General features: G+C 34.4%; 2 protein-coding genes across 3 annotated transcripts; one reads left to right on the top strand and one right to left on the bottom strand.

Annotated features, from left to right (window-relative positions):
• Nucleotides 1–812: 812 nt before the first annotated feature.
• Nucleotides 813–2,828, bottom strand: LOC125648044 (myeloid differentiation primary response protein MyD88-like). The gene is made up of 4 exons (XM_048874941.2): nt 2,552–2,828; nt 1,978–2,161; nt 1,785–1,876; nt 813–1,578 (listed from the first exon to the last, which is right to left on the bottom strand). Exons 1-4 carry the CDS (start codon nt 2,562–2,564, stop codon nt 1,319–1,321), a joined length of 549 nt encoding a protein of 182 aa, XP_048730898.1. The 5' UTR covers nt 2,565–2,828; the 3' UTR covers nt 813–1,318.
• A 17,360-nt stretch (nt 2,829–20,188) lies between these two features.
• LOC125648069 (thioredoxin-like protein 4A) lies at nt 20,189–22,761 on the top strand. 2 transcript variants are annotated; one of them, XM_048874980.2, is made up of 2 exons: nt 20,189–20,261; nt 22,066–22,761. In XM_048874980.2, the coding sequence occupies exon 2, from the start codon at nt 22,081–22,083 to the stop codon at nt 22,507–22,509; it is 429 nt and encodes a 142-aa protein (XP_048730937.1). In that variant the 5' UTR covers nt 20,189–20,261; nt 22,066–22,080; the 3' UTR covers nt 22,510–22,761. The 2 variants fall into 2 exon arrangements, with proteins under 2 accessions (XP_048730937.1, XP_048730938.1); XM_048874981.2 differs by lacking the exon at nt 20,189–20,261 and adding an exon at nt 20,341–20,362.
• The last annotated feature ends 1,678 nt before the right edge of the window (nt 22,762–24,439 follow it).

The following is a 24,439-nucleotide window of genomic DNA, read 5'->3' as shown; positions in this document are numbered from 1 at the left end:
TTTGTTAAGTACAGTTTCAGACTAATGACATTGTTGAGCTTACACAGGAATTGTATAGTTTCCAACTGATAAAAATAGTCCATCAAATACAAAACTATATATTTCACACAATTTGAATAACTGGTCGATTCGTACCCTATGTGCGATCTTCAAATTATAGTAAAATATCATAGCCAATACGGAGTGCGTTCGTTGTCTTCCTGTCATTAAACATTTGATACAGATGATGCTGATTGGTTATTCGATTTTACGAACAAGTTTCCTCATCCCGACTAAACATTCAATGAAAACAAAGCTGATACCGACAAAGCCATTGAGGAAACAGTGGATAATGATGAATAATCGACATTTTACACTTCTCATACTCCGCACGTGATATTCGTCATTTCATAACCATTTTGTCCTTCTCTTTCTATCCCAAGTGAATATAGTGTTAGATATTTCGCTTTTCCGAATGGAAGTATGTGTTAAAATATCAATTCAATACTCAGTAGGGAAAGCAACATGTTTTATATTTCAATTTTCCAAATAAGGATACTTTTAATATGTTTCTCTTTTCCTGATAAAGATCTTTCTTTGATATCTCGTTTTCTTCTTTTAATACATTCTTTTTTAAAATATGTTACGTTCTTTAATGAAGATAACTGTTTGATATTTCACATTCATTTTTATTTCCATTTAATGAACTGTCTTGTCAAGGCCAGTGAATTTATTTTCGCAATTTATGAATATACAAACTATACCAGAGAAATATGCAGGGTTTGAAATACATTTAAATTACTAAATGAGGTTAATCACAAAAAACGCAATCATTTCACATCGTAGATTTTATATGAAGATGACAAATCTTAGAAACTCTTACGTATTGATAATTAATTTATTTTCCTTTACGATAGGTTATCCATAATCAATTGTGTATAAAACTAGGTACAAAAATGTCGAGGGAGCTTCTTTAAAAGATGATGCACGAAAACAATAGTTCGCATGTTGCTGATGCAAATGGCAAAGTATTCAATAAAAATGGTATGCTGATATTGCGAATAATGCATAAAATGGCTAGATCATCAGATACAGCATTTGTTACATATATTGAAAGACAATGGGTATAATCTCTAATAAAATAAAATAAAAGTTATCACAACCTGCGACTTGATACAACCAACCTTCTATTCGCTACATGTATTGTGACAGCGATAAAGCTTTGGTGAACACTGGATTACTGACTAGAAGGCAAATGTAAATATTTCAACAACAAAAATAATAATAAATAAAATTCACTCATTCATAGACCAATTGTACATCACATGGTTTTAATGATTCAAATATTCCTCCAATTTAAATCTTTTCCAGGAGAAAAAGAATCCAGAATTACATCCGGTAAGCAGACGACATCCGGGAGCTTTTGTCGTGAAATTGACGCAAATGGCTGTCTTTGTTTCTTGAAGCAGATGGCCACCCGTGGCCAGAACCACGGTCTCAGATCCATCTTGGTATAATCATTCGCTGTCAAAAATCGAATACAACTGGGAGCGATACATTCCTCACGGATAATAGGGATTATAAGTCTCATTTGGCAACCTGTCACAGATTGAAGGAACAAAATTCATGAATATTAATTTCTTCAAAATGTTAGGGAATTTTGTTTAAATGTAATATCATTTAACATCATAAACGTTTTTACACTAAATACATGTTGTGTTTATAACAATATTTTTTAATATGAGCACATGATAAAATGATAAATATAATGTACTTATATTCTATTGCATTTATTTAATATCTACCTGGAGCTCTTGAAACAGCCACCTTTAGAAGATACATTGCTTCATCATTCTGTGTGAAGTTCTTAGACAGAACAACAATTATTTTCTCACACCTGAAAGAATTAAAATCAGTTTGAAATACGCTTATAATTTCTACCATTTTGATAAGAAGTTTCCCATAAAAATACATGTTTTACTTTTATAATATACCTACCCATTCATGATAATTTCGGATTCCTTTTGGTGGTCTAGTTCGACATCTCCATCACGTGATCTGATGTGAAGACGAAGGTTGTGTTTGGACGACTCCAGATTATCCGTCATTTTTTCCAGGAATAGTCGATCTTCCTCGGTGTCATCTGCTATCACATAGGCATCGTACATTCTAATTGGGCTGCCTGTATCAAAATAAGCATTTCAAAAATAGAATACAATTTTCAAGATGTTTGCTTTTTATATCTAATGAATTTTCTTCATAAAATTATTGTTTGAAATATCATTTAGATATTTTTTAATGATTTGAAATTTTATTCCGCACTAGACAATTAAAAACAGTATTAAATACATTTCTTTATCAACATACCCAGTTACAAGTATTTCATCAATACTTTGAATAATTCAAAACAGAATTGAAAATATTTCTTCATCAACACACCCAGTTATTAGATAAATTCATTGAATGATTTCTAAACAAAATTAGATATATTTCTTTATCAACACACCCAATTATTAAATAAATTCTTTGAATGATTTTAAACAAAATTTAATATTTTGAGTAATTAACATACCCATTTTGTTCATTTATGACTATGTGCTTCTTCGACGTTTACTGTTGTGAATGATGTCTGTATCGAAATCCCGGTTTATATATACCACGCGTCTGCAGGCTTCCTTCATACATGTGCTCTACGTAGTCAGTCAACGAAATCAATAAATATCTATCCGTGGTTTTCATTGGCTAACATTAACAATAGATTACTATGAATAGACATTCTTACTTAAGGGGGTCTTTTAATATTCTTCGTGCACTTGTACCCCAGTTCTATCCCTTCAGAATACTTAGTGTAAACAAATAAATATATTCGACGTAGAGGGAAAAAAACCTTTCATGTATATTTAAATCACGTGACTTTTAAAGACTTTACTTTATTGATCAATGGAAATAGTTTTTCTTCCTGATGTTTATTTGATGTCTGATTAATTGAATTGATATCATATGGCTGTTAACAAAGAGGGATCTAAGATAAGGACGCCCAGAAGGATTTCTCGAGAATCTGATATTTCCCTTTTCTAGAAAGCACATGTTTAATCGAACCGAACTAAATACGTCCTTTAAAGTTTGATTTCCATTGGACGTTAGACAGATATTTATTTTCCTATGCTCTCCGACAAGTGGGATAAAGCTCGGTCACTCAGTACAAACTTGGGGTTGTTCTAGTGTCCTTTAAGTATCATGCGAAATTGACTAAAATGCCAATGTAACTCACACTTTAGAGGACGAGATCGAGATTCGTTAAAACGTATATAAAATCTATAGAGGTAATTAACATATCAGTAAATTCATTTTAATTAATTAAACACCTAATATATTCATTGTGTATCTGCCTTTGCAGAATATCCATCTGTTTCTCAAAGTGAATGCATCTACGACCATACTATCTACTGGGTATTCAAATTATCTACCGGATACGCAAATCATCTACCGGTTAATCAAACAAATCATCTACCGGTTAATCAAACTATCTAGCTACCGGCTCCTCAAAATATATATACCGGCTACTCAATATATATACATAGCGGCTACTCAAAATATATATACCGGCTACTCAAAATATATATACCGGCTACTCAAAATATATATACCGGCTACTCAAAATATATACATAGCGGCTACTCAAAATATATATATACCGGCTCCTCAAAATATATATACTGGCTACTCAAAATATATATACCGGCTACTCAAAATATATATACCGGCTCCTCAAAATATATATACCGGCTACTCAAAATATATATACCGGCTACTCAAAAAATATATATACCGGTTTCTCAATATACATATACCGGCTACTCAAAATATATATAACGGCTACTCAAAATATATATACCGGCTACTCAAAATATATATACCGGCTACTCAAAAAATATATATACCGGTTACTCAATATACATATACCGGCTACTCAAAAAATATATATACCGGTTACTCAATATACATATACCGGCTACTCAATATATATATACCGGCTACTCAAAATACATATACCGGCTACTTAATATACATACACCGGCTACTCAATATACATATGCCGGCTACTCAATATATATATATATATACCGGCTACTCAATATACATATACCGGCTACTCAATATATATATACCGGGTACTCAAATTATACATATACCGGCTACTCGATTAATTGATTGATTTTACATCCCGTCGAGAATTTTTCACTCATATTGAGACTTCAGCAATTGTAGGTGAAGTATCACAAATTTAGACTTATGCTTAGCGCTCAGGTCCGTAGCAGTTAAGGTTCTTTATCATGTCAATACCTGCCGCGACACGGGACCTCCGTTTTTAAGGTCACATCCGAAAGACCCGTGATTCTCACATCTAAATACCGAGCGTTTGGCGAAGGAGCAATCACTACATATTCTAACGTCTTAGGTTTGACGCCATGGCACAAGCGGGGCTCGAACTCACGACCTTCCGGTTACGAAGCGAACGCTCTACCACTGAGCTAGGTAATAGAACGACCCTGAAAATATATATACCGGCCATTGGAAATATATACATGATATACCGATTACTCAATTATATGTATCAATTACTTGAAATATATACCTACCGACTACTCAAAAAATATATATCGAATAGTTCAATACTCGCAATATATATACCGGGTACCATGGGTACTCAAAATATATATACCGATTACTCTAAATAGATATACCGATTAATCGAAATATATATACCGACTATTCAAAATAGATATTCCGATTACTTGACAATATGAGACTCGTCTGTTGAAAAGAAATTACGGGCGGAGTTTGCCTTTTATCTTTACCTTTTGTATCAAAGAGACTGAACGTTTTGAGCAGAAATGCGCAATACGCTCCCTCGTACATTTGATTGATGTAAAATTCTGTGAATGGATTCTTTTCTTGTTCGTTGCCACCATGCATCAAATCATACGTACCATTGTAAAACAAAACAATTAACTTTTGAAGTTAAAAAATATTCAACATTCCGAAAAGACACTACTATATAGAAATGCAGAAAATGTATGTGGGGTCTGCCCGTCAATGACGTTGATCAACAGAGAGTGCTAGTTAGCACTATATATTATAGTTCTAAATTTATGATGCAGTATTTTTATGCTTACGTGACTAATCAAAGTGCAAATATTTAAACATGCGAGGAAATATTTGTATATTTTTATTTTCGGAAATACAGATTTGGGTGACTATATCGAACTTTCAATATGAATATATTTACATCTAAAATATCACTTTATTTAAAAAGAAATTAGTGTTCATCAGTATAATTCGTAGAAGGATTTTCAAGAGAAGTCCTTTGCGACACTGAAACAGAAAGTACTTTTATTCTAGCAAGTGATGACAGAAATACATAAAAAGTGGAATGTCTACACGGATGTTTATTCTGTGTGTTTATGTGACCTAGAAATTTAAGAGGATTTGAATATTAAGGGTGCTACACATAAGTTTGAAGAAAGCGAAAGTACATGTCTATATTTGTCAAAGACTATGTTAATGCGTAGAAGTTGGTCAACAAAGACCTTAGTCATAAATCAGGAGTCAAATGAATGAAAGAAATACCTAACTATTGTGGGTTCTTTTGGGGATACTTAAATCAAATCACAGGCACGTGCACTCGATGTTTTAAATATATATTAATAAAATCTATTAATAAAAAACATTGTCCTTCTATAAACAAGGTGTGAATAGTTTGTTTATAGGAAGACTTTTTTAAGACGTCGAGTGGCTCAAATCAGAAAGAATCAGGTGTTTAACGTCCCTCGAGAGAATTTTTCTCACATTTTTTACCGTTGCCGATGAAGGGCTGTAAAATTTAGGCCTATGCTCGGTGCTTATAGCTTTTGAGCAGGGGGATCTTTATTGTGCTACACCTGCTGTGACACGGGGCCTCGATTTTTGCGATCTCATCCGAAGGATCACCCCTTTTAGTCGCCTCTTACGACAAGCAAGGGGGTACTGAGGACCTATTCTAACCCAGATCCACACGGGAACATCGATGCGGTGAAAAAATACAGATTTTGAATAGTGTTCTGCTTTTCACTAGAGTCAATGTTTTACGAACATATAAGACAGTACATGGAAAGGAAAATTAGTAGGGTTTTTTTTACAGCATACTAAAACAGGACGAGTATCACTTCGTCTTTAGTTTTTATCATTTATAGTTTCAAGTATGCACGTGCCATGTTATCAACCGAACAAACATACCACGCAACAACTGATTGGCACAGAGTTCATTCGGATACTTACAATGACATAATGAACATTCAAAATGTGACAAGTCATTACGTGTAAAATGCTCAGTTTAAAAAATATACCACGAGAACATTGAAACCTCCAATAAAAACCATTTAGGAAGATACAAAATGAATTTTGTGATGCGATTCTTTTTTCTTTTTTTTTCCATCATCATATATTTGTACATTTGCAAAAAATATCAGGTGACTTTACCAAATCTGGAGATTATATTTCAAGGTTATTTGACACAAAACATGGGACTGTTAAAGACGTTTTCAAATCTCAAAACTGTATTATGATGCAATTCTACGCTCATAAAAAAAATACTGAACATTTATGGAATCTCATGGAAGGGATATACGAGGGCTGTTCGATATGTAATGTGTATTGCACGATATCTCAAAAGCGTTCGACTCAAATAGTGAAATGAACAGTACATCTCTTCAAAGTATTCTACGCGGTTTGAAATACATAATTTCAAGCTCTGAAGCCATTTCTGAAATGCGTCACGGTACGCTGATTTAGGTAGACTTCTGAAGCACTGACTGATGGCTGAGCCAAGGGCTTGTCACGACGACCAGATAAGAACTTTTTAAGTTTTGGAAAAAGAAAAAAGTCGCGTGGAGCTAGATCTGGAGAGTATGATGGGTGTGGCAAGATGGTAACCTTCTCCCGCTTCAAAAATTGCTTCACAAGCTCAGATGTATGTGATGGAGCATTATCATGAATTAGACAAACATACCTAAATCCTGACACAGGGCGTCGTTTATGATAATCCTTCTTGAGGTTTTTTAGTATAACATCTCGGTGATACCGACCTGTAACACGTTTGCCCATCAGCATCGGAATTCGTACGGCTATACCATCACATGAGAAGAATATGCAATAAAAAACCTTCTTTGTGCTTATGGTTCTTTCGGCAACTACATGCCTTCTAGAGTGTTTAGTTAGCCATATTTTGTTTCCAATTTTTCTTACTGAACCCATGTTTCGTCACCAGTAACAATGTTTGCAAATTGTCTTTGCTTGAATTTGGTAAACATTTTGAGCAATTGCTTAGTGGTTTGTACTCGTACCCGTTTTTGGTCGTCTATCAATATATGCGGTATCCATCTGGCAGAAATCTTTCGTACTTTCAAAATACGCTTCAAAATGAAATGCACCCGCGATAGCGATATGCCAACAGCTTCGGCAATATCACGAATTGTGTATCTGCTATCACTTTCAATTATTTCCCTGACTTTTGAGACATTTCCCTTGCCTGTTACAGTCACAGGTCGGCCAGATTTTGCTGCATCTTTGACGGACTCTGTGCCAGTCAGAAATTTCTTTCTCCACGTACGAACTGTCTTATAAGATACCTTATCAGACCCACAAACTTCCCCCAATTCAGTAAAAATCTACATTACCGAATGACCGAGTTTTGTGCGAACTTTAATATAAGCTCTAATTTTTTCAATATTCCCAACCCGTTTCCCAATCATTTTTACAACAGTGGTCAACGACTGGCTCTATTGAAATTACTATAAGTTTAAAACTATGTGGAACTAAAGGCTCGTGTTTATACCGTTGGAAAGGTATTGAATAGAGCTATTCAAGGGTATCATTATCCACGAAATCGTGCAAAGCGTTATTTCGCTGCGGTACAATACACATTATATATCGAACAGCCCGTATACCCGCTATAATAACTAGTGCCTGTGGACCCCCCCCCCCCTTCTGAGCGTGTACCTTACCACCCAACTCACATTCTTATTTAATTAATGGTCTGCTTAATGATCAATTGATCACGGAAAATTATTTTTTAAACCCCTTAGGGGCAAGATGAAAAAGTTCAATGTCTGTTAAAAAAATAATTCACCTTTTTTCAAGATCCCCCCCTTCCCCCTCAAACTTGATATGATGAATGTTGACCCAAATAGATTACCATGCAATAATACGATAGTATACTAAATAATATTTTACTTACGTTTTCTAATGTTTATTAACAAAATGTAGTTTTTTAATGTTACTTTTTAAATTGTGATGCTTACAGGTTCAGAGATTGTGGCCCATGTAATGATGTAATATAATTAATGTGATTTAACATACAGAATTCCTAATTATTTCTCTAATTTATAAGATAAGTACCCGTCAGTATAACTACATTCATACCAATGTACCAGTATCTTAGAAAATTTTACACAAACAAAAAGGTACATTTGCCACATTAACTGTTGATTGTCACATGTTTGATCTACTTAACACACACACACACACACACACACACACACACACACACACAAGATAGTTTGGAATCCTCTAAAAAAAAAAAAAAAAAAAAAAAAAGACGACATTTTGCGGTCATGTAAAGAAAACCCCGATACATTGGGGTCAAGTGCCCCATACATATAGTTAGAGAATATCTAACCATAAACCTATAAAAGGATTCAGAGAGGATGCAGACACTTAAGCATACTTATACAAGGTCGTGCATTATATGTCGTGAATGTGTTCTTGTTGTTTTGTTTTTATTGTTTTGTTTTTTTTATTTAAAGAAGAAAAAATAGCTGTCTATCTTAATTATAGTGTTTTATTTTGATAATTTTACAGTGGTCTTATATGTCATATACTGTTAATTTCATTTAATTGTGTTTTATTTATGCATTCTTCTTACCCTTGAATGCGCCTTAGAGTGATTCGTTTTTATGTAAAGCGCTTTATAAATTTTATTATTATTATTATTTTCGCTACACAAATATGATTATAATTATTTAAAGTAAACATTGAAATCGCGGCGAGGCAAGATACCGCGAATTAACTCGCATCAATTTCGTGTTAACGGCTCGCGTTAATTGATGCAAAGTCAGAGTGTATAATGGCAGCGTATTAGATAGATAAAAATGTAAATGGTATTTAAATTTAAAAGGAAAAATTGAACAAAATTAACGCTACGACCGTTAAATTATCAATGCGGCCATCGAATACAAAATATATGATTCAATGAAGAAAAGTAAGGCAAAAGTATTAGTGGAAATTCATATACTCATAGAAATCTTTTCCCATGTTACTCCACAAAATACAAGCAGAGTTAGTAGACCGGGACAAGTTTATGAAAACACCAGATAAAGACACAAGGAAGTTTAAAATGCTCATGGACATCAACTTATGGCGCAGTTAGAAAAGGGGTTTTTATTCACATTAGGAAATGTTGTCTTTTGTTATTTACCTATTTTGATTTAGTAAAGGTTACTTAAAACCTATTATATTTGCAATGCATTATAAATGACGAATCGCGCATATATTTAGACCATAACTACATGTCGATTTTGCATCATTGTTATATGTAATATAGGAGACAGATTTCTATAAGTCTTTCCACTTCTTTCCGAATCCTTTTGCACTTGAAGTTTGTTTGTATGTTTCATGTTCAATTAATAAACATATCATATTTAGACCTGCATATATGAAACCAAACGGAAAAAAGCAAGCAAAATGTGTTTTGATGTTCAAGGAGGCCATTTTAAGAGATTTCTCGTATATGTAACACTACACAATTAAAAGGACTTTCAGACATATACATGTTAAAACATTCATGAAGCGCGTTGTCTATTTTTTATATATAATGTTTTATTACATTTAAAAAAAAAAAAAAAAAAAGATTGATAAAACTGATGTTTAAAAAATGGACAAATTTCCAGTGACAGCATTTCTGTTTGAAACAAAAAATAAGAGTATTTTCCTCTCAGTCTAGGCTTATTGTACGTCGATCGGCAGTGTGTCCGTTACTAAGACTCAGTCTAGGCTTATTGTACGTCGATCGGCAGTGTGTCCGTTACTAAGACTCAGTCTAGGCTTACTGTACATTGATCAGCAGTGTGTCCGTTACTAAGAAATGTTTTAATGCTATTATGTCATTATTTGCCTGTGAAAGAAATAATTATAAGATTGACGGAAGAGATCAGAATTTTTTTTGACGTTATCGAGCAACTTACATTCAAATAAAGCAGGTTAAGGCAAGTAAAGGGTTTTAGATCCGGTATAAGTTAAATTATTTCTTATTCACAATAGTATTTCTTCATGTAAGTAAAATAAAAATAGGATGTGCACATCAAATCGAAGTATTTTATTGCTAATCTTAACTAAAATGGACTTTTGGTAATTTAAATACTCCAGGATAAGGACCGTCGGATACCCACAGCTGATCGCTTCTTGTAATGATCACGGAAGAAGACGGAATCAGCCGTGGGTATCCGACAATGCAGGAAAAGAGGAAGCTGGAGACATCCTGGTATAAATAGTGGTACGTCCGTGACATTAGACAGACCTGGCGAAATTAAGACGCAAATCAATTCAACAACAGAAAATATACCATTTCTATTTTCTTCCTCAAAAGACCGACCCCCACCCCCTTCTGGATCTACTACTACACATGATATTTTCTCCGTCAAGTATTCAGCATGTATTTATTATTTTCTTAAGCACGTATTTTATTATGTTTCTTAAGCATGTATTCATCATTTTCTCCATTTCCCCGTCGGTTTTAATTAATCTGTTTCATTTTATCATCATTTCATACAGTGTGGGTTTTTTTCAAATACAATTATTCATTTAATTTTTGTTTGTTGTTGTTGGTTAGATTTTTTTTTACATTAACTTTAAACTAAAAGCAACACACTATTTGCCACTGAAGCCTTATCATTAATTACGCCTAGTGCTATTGACAGGACCTATAATCGGGACGGACTATTCTAAATAATTATGTAAAGTATATGATATTCAAACTCGATCTATTCTAACATACTTATGTCGCTTTCTAACATACTTATGTCGCTATTCTAACAAACTTATGTCGCTATTCTAACATACTTATGTCGCTATTCTAACATACTTATGTCGCTATTCTAACATACTTATGTCGCTATTCTAACATACTTATGTCTCTATTCTAACATACCTATGTCGCTATTCTAACATACTTATGTCGCTTTCTAACATACTTATGTCGCTATTCTAACGTACTTGTGTCGCTATTCTAACATACCTATGTCGCTACTCTAACATACTTATGTCGCTTTCTAACATACCTATGTCGCTATTCTAACATACTTATGTCGCTATTCTAACATACTTATGTCGCTATTCTAACATACTTATGTCGCTATTCTAACATACTTATGTCGCTATTCTAACATACTTATGTCGCTATTCTAACATACTTATGTCGCTTTCTAACATACTTATGTCGCTATTCTAACGTACTTGTGTCGCTATTCTAACATACCTATGTCGCTATTCTAACATACTTATGTCGCTTTCTAACATACCTATGTCGCTATTCTAACATACTTATGTCGCTATTCTAACATACTTATGTCGCATCTCTCTTTACCAGATATGCGGGGCTTTTTTCTGAATTGTATCCCAACTAAAACCCGGACGTCGGTGTCTAACGCGGACACGAGAAAATTTAATTTTCCCTGTCCCACATCCATGACACCGAAGTGTTTAAAAACCGCTTGGAGTGATTCGTGTCTTGGTATATAATACCTTCTGAAACATGAGAAAGAAAAAATAAATATTTGTGGAATGTTAATGGACGTGAAGTCAATATCTTAACACAGTTTACAATCCAATTGGGGGTTCTGTATTAATGAAAGAGGAAGAGGATTCCCTTCCTATGTTATAACATTAACACCAATTACCTCTTAAACTTTTCATAATCGTATATTTGAATGTTGAAAGGATTTAAGTCTCTGACTAGTAATTAAAATCTTATCCACGGATTCTCGAGTGACACATTGCTAAATCTGAATTTCTATAAGACAGGGAGGTGGAGAAAAAAATGATCCGTAGATCCATTGAATTAAAACCCAGATTTTGATATTTTTTTCCAAAAAAATAAATAAATAAAAAGCAACCCTGTGATGCGTTCATGAAATCAATTGCACAGATGCTTGGAACTTATTATCAAACAGCCAGCAATATCTCGGGATATTCATTTGCATACAAATTCTGATTGTCCAATCAGATTGTCCAATGAAATTTAACCATGCAGGACATCGTGGAATATTCTGATTATCCAATGAAATTTAGCCATGACATTCGTGGAATATTGCTGGAAACGCAGTTTCCGTGTCCTTATTTATTTTCTGCTGTTACATCCTCGGGTTCTAGATGTTTTCTAAGATACAGTAGTTATATTTATTCGTAGGGGTCGCTACAATTTCCTGTAATTTCGATGGATAATTAAGCATCTATTTCGTTTACCATATGACACTGTTGACACTTAATAATGAAACGGGCTAATCCTTCAAGCAAGAAATTCAGAAAAACTGTTCTTTTGTTATGATATAAGATATGACGCCGTTTCAAGAAAACTAAATTGATTTCTTCCCTGACATTAACAATATAAAAATAAGAAATTATCCAGTGCACTTCTGGTAAAGTAATGCATAACATCCAACGGCATTTCTCACCCTATGACATTAACAACTGCCGACATTTCTCCAAGACATTTTTACTAGTAAAATCTGAGGGTTTTTTTGTAACGGTATAGGTATCTTCCTATTTCCCTACAAGAACAGAAAAGATTATCAATAAAACATCTGAATAAACCATAGTTATGTACGCAGCTGTGTCTTCATTCATTTAAAAGGGCATTTGCTAAATGCCAAATAAGACAATATTTTTTCCAAAGATATCACGAAACACTCTTGTCTATTGATCGAGTTGTCTTCTCTTGCATCAATATCTAGTGAATTTTCTTACAGTCAGGTACGAATCACCTGTTGAATATTAATTTTTTCGAAATGTTTTCACGTTTGTTTGTGATGGTTTCTTGTAAACAGTCTGGTACCTGTATGAATTGTGAACGAACAAGCTATGTTTGTTCTATAGAGTTGATTGTTTTTAAAGATACCCATCTTGTCTCGGAATAAAGCCATTTCGAAGATGCCAAGCTTGCGATTTTTCTCGAGGTTTCTATATCATATGAAGATCAGCTATACCGGTTATATAAATGTTGCATACAATTTAGACTGTGCCCTTCATGGCCACTGAAATATCTAAAGATGAATTTCATACAATAATATATATACTCAGTCTATAATACAGCTAGGGTTCTGTGAAAACAACAGACCCATTACAGTTCAGTTTATTTATTAACTTTGAAATATGAATTTTGGAAGAACATTCTTATCTCACTACTGTAAAAAAAAAATTGAAAACATGCATAAATTTGTATACATGTATATTGATTTATTAGGACCCTCTTGCCACAGCGCACGTTTAGTAGTGTGTTATATTTAGAAGAAATAAATTTTAAGCTTGTAAACGTGCATTTTTTCAGGCACTGTTCACAAAATTGTGAATTGCCAAAGTGATAAACTATGAACTCATGTTAATCAAACAAACTACTAAGTGAGCTACAAAGTTTAGCATTACATAATAAGTAAACACTCTTTTTTTAACAGAATGGCATAAGCATGTCTTATAGGTCTACCACACAATAGCTCTTTCTAGTTTATGTCCAGCAATGCAATGAATATCTTCCCTTGGAAAATAAAATAATCTTGAGTAAACATTTTTTTTCAGCTGTTGTTAAAAATAAATCCAATAAGGCTGCAGATATTTTTGGTCCAGTCATTTAATGACCTCCTCTTAAATTATCCCATGCTTCCTGCTTCAGAATGATTTGCGCATGCAGAATTATAAAGTATAACGTGTTTCAGGGTTCACTAAATGTTCTGTAATTGATCTATTATGTTTTTGTGTTTGACGTCATCTTGTAACTTCGTTTTGTTTCAATTCAGTAATTTATTAAAGACGTCTGTTAACAATGTACGTGTATTACATTTGAAAACAATCCTAAATTTACTCATAAAAAGCGGGTGTTGTTGTTCAAGAAATATTATTTTACATGTTCTTCTATTTCTTTGAAATGAGCGATGTTGAAAATTACATCACTTATGAAGGGGGTAGCGATTGCTAGATTCATTAAAAAAAAAAAAAAAATTCTAGCGCGTGCACAACCTCCTCCAACGCGATCGTTCCAGAAGCCGTTGAACAACATTCGTGAAGATTGAAATATATATATACTAAATCCATTTTTTTTTCAGTTGCATTGAAAATAACTTCGCCTATATAACTTTCCTGGTCTGAATTACGTAGATTATTCCATCAAATGTTACTATTTTAATGCCACCATTAGAAATCCATAATAGTGGGTGTTCTCATAGCTTCATTTCATTTCCCTGTATCAGGACTACATAAATTATGTATATATGGTGTGTTAAGGTATCCCTTTTCATTCATTTGTGCATTTTGTGGTATCAAATTCATTATTTACTACGCACTTTACAAAATATTTCTTGCTCGTTTTTTGGGGTTTTTTTGTTTTCCAAAATCAAAATGGGAACAATATTGGGAACTATATAGAATACCTTTGTTATAATAGACCATTGAACTGTATAGAATCCCTTAGTTAAAATAGACCATTTAACACGTGTAGGATACAATCCGTGGGCATAGAATGTAGAGCTGATAAAAATAAATTCCTACCATTTAAGATTCGATATATATAGAACATAATTGTAGACAAATTGACCCACATGTACTCACAACATGCATAATGAATGTGTGCACTATACAAGTAAAACTTTCAAGTTATTCACCTGTATCTAATGCAATGGAAACAGATGTGTGCGTATTGAATCGGAAATATGACAATTCCTCGGTCAATAAAATACTCCAGCAATCTTCGAAGTACAATATTCACAAATCCCGGGAGTGGAAGGGGTTGGAGGTAAATAAATTTTATATATTGACCGGGAAACTGTCAACAATTGTTTTAGTATATGGTGGTTTTTATTTAAAATGATGTAGTCAAAATAATATGGTCGGCAATCTGGCAAAATATTTAAATACAGTCTTGTTATACTCGATACCCCAGACAAAGATGTGGGTTTACAGTTTTAAAAAATCATCACATCTTTGAAGTTTTGTTTCATAAACTTCAGCAGCCGTGTATCAGGAAGCTACTGTCAAATTAGCAAGAGGTGTTACAGAAAATGTTCAGTTTGTCAGTTTCATTTTTGTATAATTTTGCTGAGAAATGGTTTCAAAACACCATATATATTTTTTTTAAAAGTCCTATGATCAGTCTCATTCATTTCATGTAAAGCAATTGTTTTCTATTAACAGCACATAATTAAAGCAAGTCATATATCATATATACACGTATTCAATCAGTATTTCTCATATTCAGTATATTTGCAACTTTTAAGCAACAAAGATTTTTCTATATATGAATCTATCAATAATATGGTGTTTTTTTCACACAACACAAACATTTAATTTTGGAGCAATTTTATATCTACTTGCAAATATGTAATACTTTAAAACAATAAGTATTAGTAAATTTTGTACTTTGTAGAAGTTAATTTTATTGTATTTGCCAAATAGTATGGCTTGTCTATCACATATAATTGGTTTATGGAATTCATGGAGAAACCAGTCTTCAATTGCACAACAGATCTCCTTTACTTCAAACCATTCTACAAACAAGTGATCAATTGTTTCTATGTTACTCTTGCAAAATGTACAAAAAGGGGAGTCTGTTAATTTAAGTTTAAAGAGATAATTATTAGTAGGAATTATTCTATGAAGTATTTGAAATTGTAACCATTGAAACGTTGACTCTTTTGTTACTTTAAAGGGGAGCTCAAAATTTTTATTCCATTCTGCCCCATTAATCAGTTCACCATTCTCCACCCATTCTGTTATGGAAGTAATTGGTACCCTTTTTAATCGATTAAAACATTGTCCATATATATCTTTGCATTTTCATTTTTAAGAATATAGAAATTGTTTTGGGGGATAAACGGCTTAATTGTTTTCTAGTTTCTTTTATATTTACATGTTCTCTGTATGACTATCTGTCTCAGACCTGCATATTCTACAATGTTTGTTTTTATACCTGTCTCAGACCTGCATATTCTATAATGTTTGTTTTTATACCTGTCTCAGATCTGCATATTCTACAATGTTTGTTTTCATACCTGAATCACTGAGTGCCTTGAAGCTGTTGAAGTTGCCATCAGAATCAAAAAGATCAATTGCATATATCATACCAGCTTTAAAATAACTCTTCCAGAAGATGGAACTATTGTTTATTTTGATATTCGGATTATACCATATCTGCTCAAAGAGATCTAGCTCTTTGTTAGGGTTTTCAGTACTTATAATTTTGATCCAACTGGAAAACACTTCTTTCCAGAAATTATTATGTTTTATAGATTGTGAGGTTGTAGTCAGTTCCTCTTGACTATATATTGCTAATATTTGTTTTTAAATCTGCCTCCAGTAAACAAACGCATTCTGAATTTGAGTGAAGAATTCTTCTAATCCAACTTGATTTCAAAGCTGTAATAAATTCTGTATCGTCTGTCATTTTTAATCCTCCGTTTTTATATTTTGAATAATAGTATTTTTTATTTTATTTTATGAATTTTACTTCCGTATAGGTAGCTGACGATTTCTACTTCAAATTTCTTGATACATGTATATTCTGGGACAAGGTTTGGTATAATAAGTACCAAATGGTTCAACTTTGGTATAATCAAAGTTTTTATCACAACTAGTCTTCCAATAGGAGTTAACTTTCTTAATTTCCATTGATTTATGAGGTGCTTAATTTCAGATGATTTTGGAAAGGAAAAAAAAGAGAAAAAGATAAGGTGATGTGGGGTCACCTTGTCTACAGCCTCTTTTTGGGTGAAAATACTCTGGGGCGATTCCATTTTGTATTACGCAAGATTTTATGTCATTATAGAAAGTTTTTATCCAATTCTTTATTGGTGTACCAAAATTGAAGAGGTCAAGTGTTTTTTCAGAGCCAATCAACATTAACAAACCAGGTATTTGATTATATTCTATATATTGTATTAAATCACACACCAGCCTAATATTTCCTCCTATAAATCTTCCTTTTAATAAACCTGACCGATCCCTATTAATTAATTTGTTTACATACAAACAAACTGATAAAACTATATTTCGAGTTGCGATTTAGCAACAAAGAAATTCTAGCGATATCGGCTCATTCAGATCGAATTAACATTAGCATTTCTACATGATTGAAAAGGTGAAACCCCTACAGTCCTATACTGAGGGCGGAAAAGGGCAGTCCTGGGAGTGGTACCCCTACAGTCCTATAGTATACGGGGGGCGTAAAGTAGTAGTCTTAGTGGTGGTTCCCTATCTCGCCTGCATATTCCTTTTGTGGACTCTTCAACGATTAAGTTGTTATTAACCTTTGAACAATGTGACCTACATGATGTAAAATTGGGTACTTTCAGTTGAGCTCAATTACCTTTGTGACCCCTTTTGAGGGTTCTATATGTTTGACTTTGTCGAATTCTGTATTCCTTTATCAGTTTAGTTTTATTTGATCACCCCATATTGAATCATTAGAGGTGTCTAAAATGTGGCTTCACCCTCAGGAGGTCCCAGATGGTACCCATACACCCCCATACCCAAGTCCCAAGGATTCCACATCTTGCCTGCATTATTTTAGCGTTAATTTAATACGCCTTTTCACATCGCATTATAATGCCTTTTGAAAAGCGTACTAACCCCTTTTGATTCACGTTAATACGCCTTTTCACTTCACATACTAATGCATTTCAAAGGCGTAATAACGCGAAACATAAGGCGTAATAACGCGAAACATAAGGCGTAATAACGCGAAACATAAGGCGTACTAAAGCCTTTTGATTCGTGTTATCACGCCTTTTTGCGTTGAATTACAGATGTACATGTTTTCACTAATGCTTTTAAAAGGCGTAAGAACGATCGTGAACGCATTTGTCTAGCGTTATTACGCCTTTTTTGCGTTGAATTACACGTTTTCACTTCGCATTATAATGCTTTTCAAAGGCGTAATGACTTTTGATATGCGTTATTACGCCTTTTGAATCGTGTTATTACGATAGTTCAGAAAGGCGTTTTAACGCCTTTTTACTTCGCTTACGCCTTTCTTTCGACTTTGCAAACTCCCCATCGAGGCCTCATTACGTCATCTACATATAGACCTCTCTGGTTTGTGAGCAAACGAACTCTGGCGGAAGTTTGTCGACTTTGTTGTGCATCATTAACCTTTTAAATCAGGTCTAATTGCGTCTTTCATTTGCATTATTTTGCCTATAGAAGTCTTTTGTTGTATTTGTTTAAGGAGGTATGCTACACCAGAGAAATGTTATACCTTGATAACTCCTCTACAGGATGAAGTCTACCTAGCCTGCAACTCCCGCTCTGTTCTACTATAGTTAACTGTTGTATGCGTGAGTCTTATGGAGTATTGAATGCCATTCCAGAACTTGTCTAGTTTACTTTTAAAATCGTTGGTGTCTGTGGCACACACTACCTAATCTGCAATCTGTTCCACTCATTTACTACCCTCAAGCCAAACGAGTGTTTTCTGATATTTAAGCGACAGTGTCTCTTTGCCAGCTTTTTGCTATATCCTCGTGTTTTGTTAGCCTTGGCTAGAGGCAGTAGTTTTTAGTCTACTTGGTCCTTCCCTGTTAGTACCTTGTTTGTCTGGAGCATATCTCCTCTTTGTCTTCTACAGTGCAGGGATGGTAGTCCTGATTTTCTGAGCCTTTCCTCGTATGCATATGGCAGATCTTTTAACTCTGTGCATAACCTTGTTGCTCGTCTTTGAACTCTCTCGATCTTATCAATGTCGCCTGTGTACTGCTGGATCCGTGGAGCATTACCATATTCAAGTATTGGTCTTACCATTTTTGTGAAAAGATTCCTTATCACAACCATGTCCCTGCAAATGAACGATCGCTTGATTAGCCCCAAGATACGGTTTGCTTTACCAGCGACAGAGTTCACATGCTGGTGAAAGTCAGTTTGTTGTCAATCTGAACACCTAAGTCTTTTTCCATTTCAGTTGTTTCCAACTGTTTTGTCCATTACTGTCCCGCATGTGGTAACTGTACTGAGGGTTATTATGACCGAGATGCATTACGCCACACTTGCTGCATGGTATTGGTTTTCAAGAGCCAATCTTTCGACCAGTCTGCGAGACTCTCCATATGTAATTGTAACCTTTCTTTGTCTTCAACTGTAGATGCTCGGCCATATACCTTAGTGTCATCAGCAAAGATGCGAGTTACACTACTCACAACATCAGGCAAGTCGTTTATGAAGATAACAAACAGTACTGGTCCCAGCACTCTTCCCTGTGGTATTCCACTTGTCACGCTCGACCAACTCGACGTATGACCACTGATCGATACCCTTTGTGTTCGACCTTTCAGAAAACCGGTTAGATCTATTCATATAAGAATTTTACCATCAATCCCATACCTCTTGATCTTATGCGAGAGTCTTTTGTGCGGCACGGTGTCAAACGCCTTCTGGAAATCTAAGTACACAGCGTCAAGTGGGTCTCCTCTGTCGGGGGCTTCCGTCCAATAATCTAAATAGACCAATAGCTGGGTCATACAAGATCGGCCAGGAACAAAACCATGTTGTTCATCACAATACAGATCATCACTTGTCATGTGTTTCATCACTGCCTCTCTTACCAATGATTCCATCATTATATGCATGGGAAGTGGAGGATGTGTACATTAATATTTTGAAATTAAAAACTTTTGAGTTTACTTTATCTAATCAAAAAATGCAGTTTCAGTAGAAAGCAATCTGGGGAAAAAATCAAAATCCCTGCCGATCGACCTGCAAGCCTACTGAGCTATTTATCTAGGCGGTGATTTTTGAAATGAATAGACAATTATTGCTGATATTTATATTTTTATCCATGTTTTAAAAGGAAGTCACGCGATGTAGAGTATACCTCCTAAGCGATCCTAATCGGCTTTCGTACCGGTATTCTCTTACGTATGGAAATACTTTTAGAACGACTTAATCAGTAGAAATTTTCTTTCATCCGGTAGATGGCGTTGTAAGTGCGACTGTAGGTGAGTAACTCCGGTAAAAATGTGATTTGTGTGTTTATTATATGATAAAGCTATTGTATTACAATCATGTAGACCAATTGAATTTACTTCTTCATAATACGGTAATGTTGTTTCTAAATTCCATTTAAAACACCAAAAGACCGGGTTATTAACAATAACATGGACCAGTCATTGATTGTTGTTCCACAGGAGTCGGCAATTTTATCAATAAAGTAGAAATATATGAGAAATAAGCATAAACACTACCCATGAGCTTAGGTATGTTAGTCATAATGACTTTGTTTGGATTCAAGTCCAGTTTTATAAGTCAAACGGTCAAACCCCATGTGGCTAGGTTGGGTTCAAAATTTATACATGGGAATAAAGAGGGAAAAGATCTTTTAAAAATTATCCTCTGAATTACAGGAGGGCCAAGATGGCTCAGGTGAGTGTTGTGGCTCATGGGCTTAATTTTTAATCATGCATTAACTTCCAGGATGCCGATTCTGCATCTAGCATATTGAAATTCATACACCTGTGACTGTTAGCCCTGCAAAGGGCGGCATGTAACTGTGCAAGGCCCTGCAAAAGGCGAGATGTATAACTGCAAGGCCCTGCAAAAGGGTGACATGTAACTGTGAAAGGCCCTGCAAAAGGTACAGGGTTTGGTGGTTAAAACCACCCCCGGTTTTAACCAGTGGTTTTAACCGTCCCAGCCAATACTCCCCAAGTGGTCAATACTGGTCAATTGTGATTTAAACTGTCCATTTTCCTATTATTGTACATTTCTTGCAAAGATAAAGATAAATGAAGTCTTTTCATTATATGGATCAATTTTTGATTAATATTTTTCATTAGATAATCAAATGTAATTTCATAAGTTTAATATATTTGGTTTGCTGAAACTGACCGAAATATCTTCAGTACCTACCAGAGGGTCACAGTTCTATAGCATAGCTTGACAATGCTGGAGACAGACCTCTTAATACAGAGACCAGAGATGACCAGTGTTCCTGCTATTGTTATGAAAACATCACCAAACCACCCACTCAAATGTTTATTCAACAGTTAAAATGAAGATTGAGGAAACAATTTTTGTTAAACTAAGGAATTTAAACAGAAACTTTTACATCTTTTCCAATTCAACAAAGTCATTTGTACATTATTTATTTAATATTATGACTTATAAGTATAATATAAACTGATAGTGCATGTTATGAATTACTGTTTTTACCATAATGGTCACTTAAACATTTGAAATAAATTACACAGACTATAATGACCAAATAATTTTCAATTGACCAGTATTAACCAGTATTGACCACCAGCCCGGTCAATACTCATATTGACCACTTTTTTGCCAACCCTGAAAAGGTGACATGTATAACTGTGCAAGTTGAAACTTGGAACATTGCCTATATCTTGCACTGCGCCTAACACAGTTTATAGACTTTCATTGCCGAGTGACAATTTTCAGCAAATGTTATACTTGTTTATCAAATCAGAGATAAATGAATAATTATAAATTTTTCAAAAGTGTGTTGCTGTTTTGTTCCTTGTTTTGGTTAATGTCAAGGCAAGAGAAAGGGTTGTTTCAAGATTTCGCATTTTATATGTACATATAAAATGCCAAGAGTTTAATTTGAAAGGTGGAAGGGTTGACTAGGCAAACTTGGCTTCTAGACATAGCTTGTCCATTTTAGACCAAAACATACTTATATAGGAAGCCCCAAAAGCTTAGATAAACTTTGTGATAATGAGCAGTTAGATTTGAAAGAGAATACAACTGTAGATATTTGACTTGGTGTTTTTGTTTTTCTTCCAGAAACAGTAGTTCACCATGTCTTACATGCTCCAACATCTTCACAATGGCTGGCAAGTGGACCAGGCCATTTTAGCTGAAGAGGACCGGGTAGTGGTCATCAGATTTGGACACGATTGGGACCCGTCATGTATGGTGATGGATGAGACGCTCTATAAGTGTGCCGAAAAAATGAAAAATTTTGCTGTAGTGTACTTGGTGGATATTTCACAAGTCCCAGACTTCAACAAAATGTACGAATTGTACGATCCATGCACAATCATGTTCTTCTACAGAAACAAGCATATCATGATAGACTTGGGAACTGGTAACAACAATAAAATAAACTGGTCGATGGAGGATGTGCAGGAATTCATTGACATTGTCGAAACAGTGTTCAGGGGGGCAAGAAAAGGGAGAGGTTTGGTCATATCACCGAAAGATTATTCAACTAAATACAGATACTGATGTCTGCTTAGTTTAGCTCTGTCAGTTTCATATTGTATATTGTACTGAACGTTTGGCAGGCCTTTGTACAAACATTGTTTCATGTAGAAAATGTTGAGATTCATTAAAATCGTATTTTTGAAAACAGAAATGTACATGCACTTCAAAAATGCACTGTATAGAGAAATGCATTGCCAAATACTTGTACCACTTTCTATTCCAGTACTAGGCTATGTCAGGTCAGCAAGTAAATAAAAAATGCTCTAAAACAAATGCTTCGTGTTATTTTACAAGAGGCCCACAGGCCTTATTGGTCACCTGAGTACTAGTTTTAAAAAAGTATTACTAGTCCCAAGGCCTATGAAATCTAGAAAAAAAAATTCCTGTTCTGAATATCGAAGCTAAATTCTAATATTAAGGAACAGTATAAAACAAGATGTGTTCTTAAAACTTCAATGCCCTAAAAAGTGCATACACTGATGAAAGGCTTTACATAATACATGTATATGTATCAACATTAAATGATATCATTATGACTAATTTGGACCCATCCTATCTAGAGTCAAAACCCTGGGGTTGCGAAATTGAGCTATTCTGATCACCAGTTGTCCATCATCTGTCTGTAAACTTTTCACATTTTCATTTCTTCTCCAGAATCAATGGGCCAATTTCAGTCAAACTTGGTACACATCCTCTATGGGTGAAGGGGATTCAAGTTTGTTCAAATTAAGGGTCATGCCCCCTTCAAAGGGGGGATAACCATGACAATTCAAAAATAGAGTGGGGTCATTAACAAAAATCTTCATCTCAAGAACCACTGGGCCAGAAAATTTCAAATTTACATGAAAGCTTCCTAATGTAGTACAAATTCAAGTTTCATCAAAGTTTTACATGCAAATATAAAGGGAAAATCTTATTAAGAACCATTGCACCAGAAAAGTTGAAATTTACATGAAAGTGCAGATTCAAGTTCGTTCAAATCATGGCCCCTGATTGTAGGGTTGGGCCACAATAGAGGATCAAATGTCTTACGTTTGAGTATATAGGGAAAATCTTCTCAAAAACCATTGGGCCAGAAAAGTTCACAATTTCAGTAGAGGCCTTCCTGCTCTACGTCGCTATGCATTTAGTTTTTCTTCCACATGTGCTGTTGTAGGAAAGATTTTTGAAAATTTGTCAATTTTGGCCGTTTTTGTCCCAACCCTAAGGCCCTAGGGGTGCAAGAGTCCTGAAATTTACAATTTGTGTACCCCTTGCACCAAAGATGCGTCATACCAAATTTGAAAAGAATTGGGATGGTAGTTTTTAAGAAGTTAAAATTTTCTATTTATACATTTAATAACTAACCACTTTGACCCCACCCTGATACCAAAACTCCTACCCCTGGGGTCATCAAATTTACAATTTTGGTAAAAGACGTACTAAATGCTCTTTCTAAATATCCATTTGGTTTCAAAGCACTAAAGAAAATATTTAAGAGTTTTACACATAAACACTATATAACAAGTTTGGCCCCACCCTGGGATAAAGAAATTTACAATTTTAGTAGAGGCCTTCCTGCTCTACATCACTATGTATTAAGTTATTTTTACACGTGTGGTTGTAGAGAAGATTTTTGAGAATTGGTCAATTTTTGCCCCGCCCCTAAGACCAGAAGTGCAGGTGTCCTGAAATTTACAATTATGTCCCCAAAGATGCTTCATATTTCTCATAGCTTAAAATGACTGTGTAGATCTTGTTTCCAATCGAGTTACTGCCCCTTCTCTGTACGCCTGTCTTGGCCCTTGTGGGTGTGCATCTGTAACATTGAACCATTACATGGGGATGCTAGATGCTTAATCATGTCCATTTAGCACTTTGAGTGAAGTTCTGTCAGCAAGAACTTGGTTATTAGCAATTTTTTTGCAAAATCATCATGATCATTTTCAGGACATCATGAAACTATTTTGTG

The sequence above is a fragment of the Ostrea edulis genome, chromosome 6 (assembly GCF_947568905.1).
Source record: "Ostrea edulis chromosome 6, xbOstEdul1.1, whole genome shotgun sequence".
Taxonomy (NCBI): Eukaryota; Metazoa; Mollusca; class Bivalvia; order Ostreida; family Ostreidae; genus Ostrea; species Ostrea edulis.
This window is presented reverse-complemented; position numbering and strand designations above follow the sequence as displayed.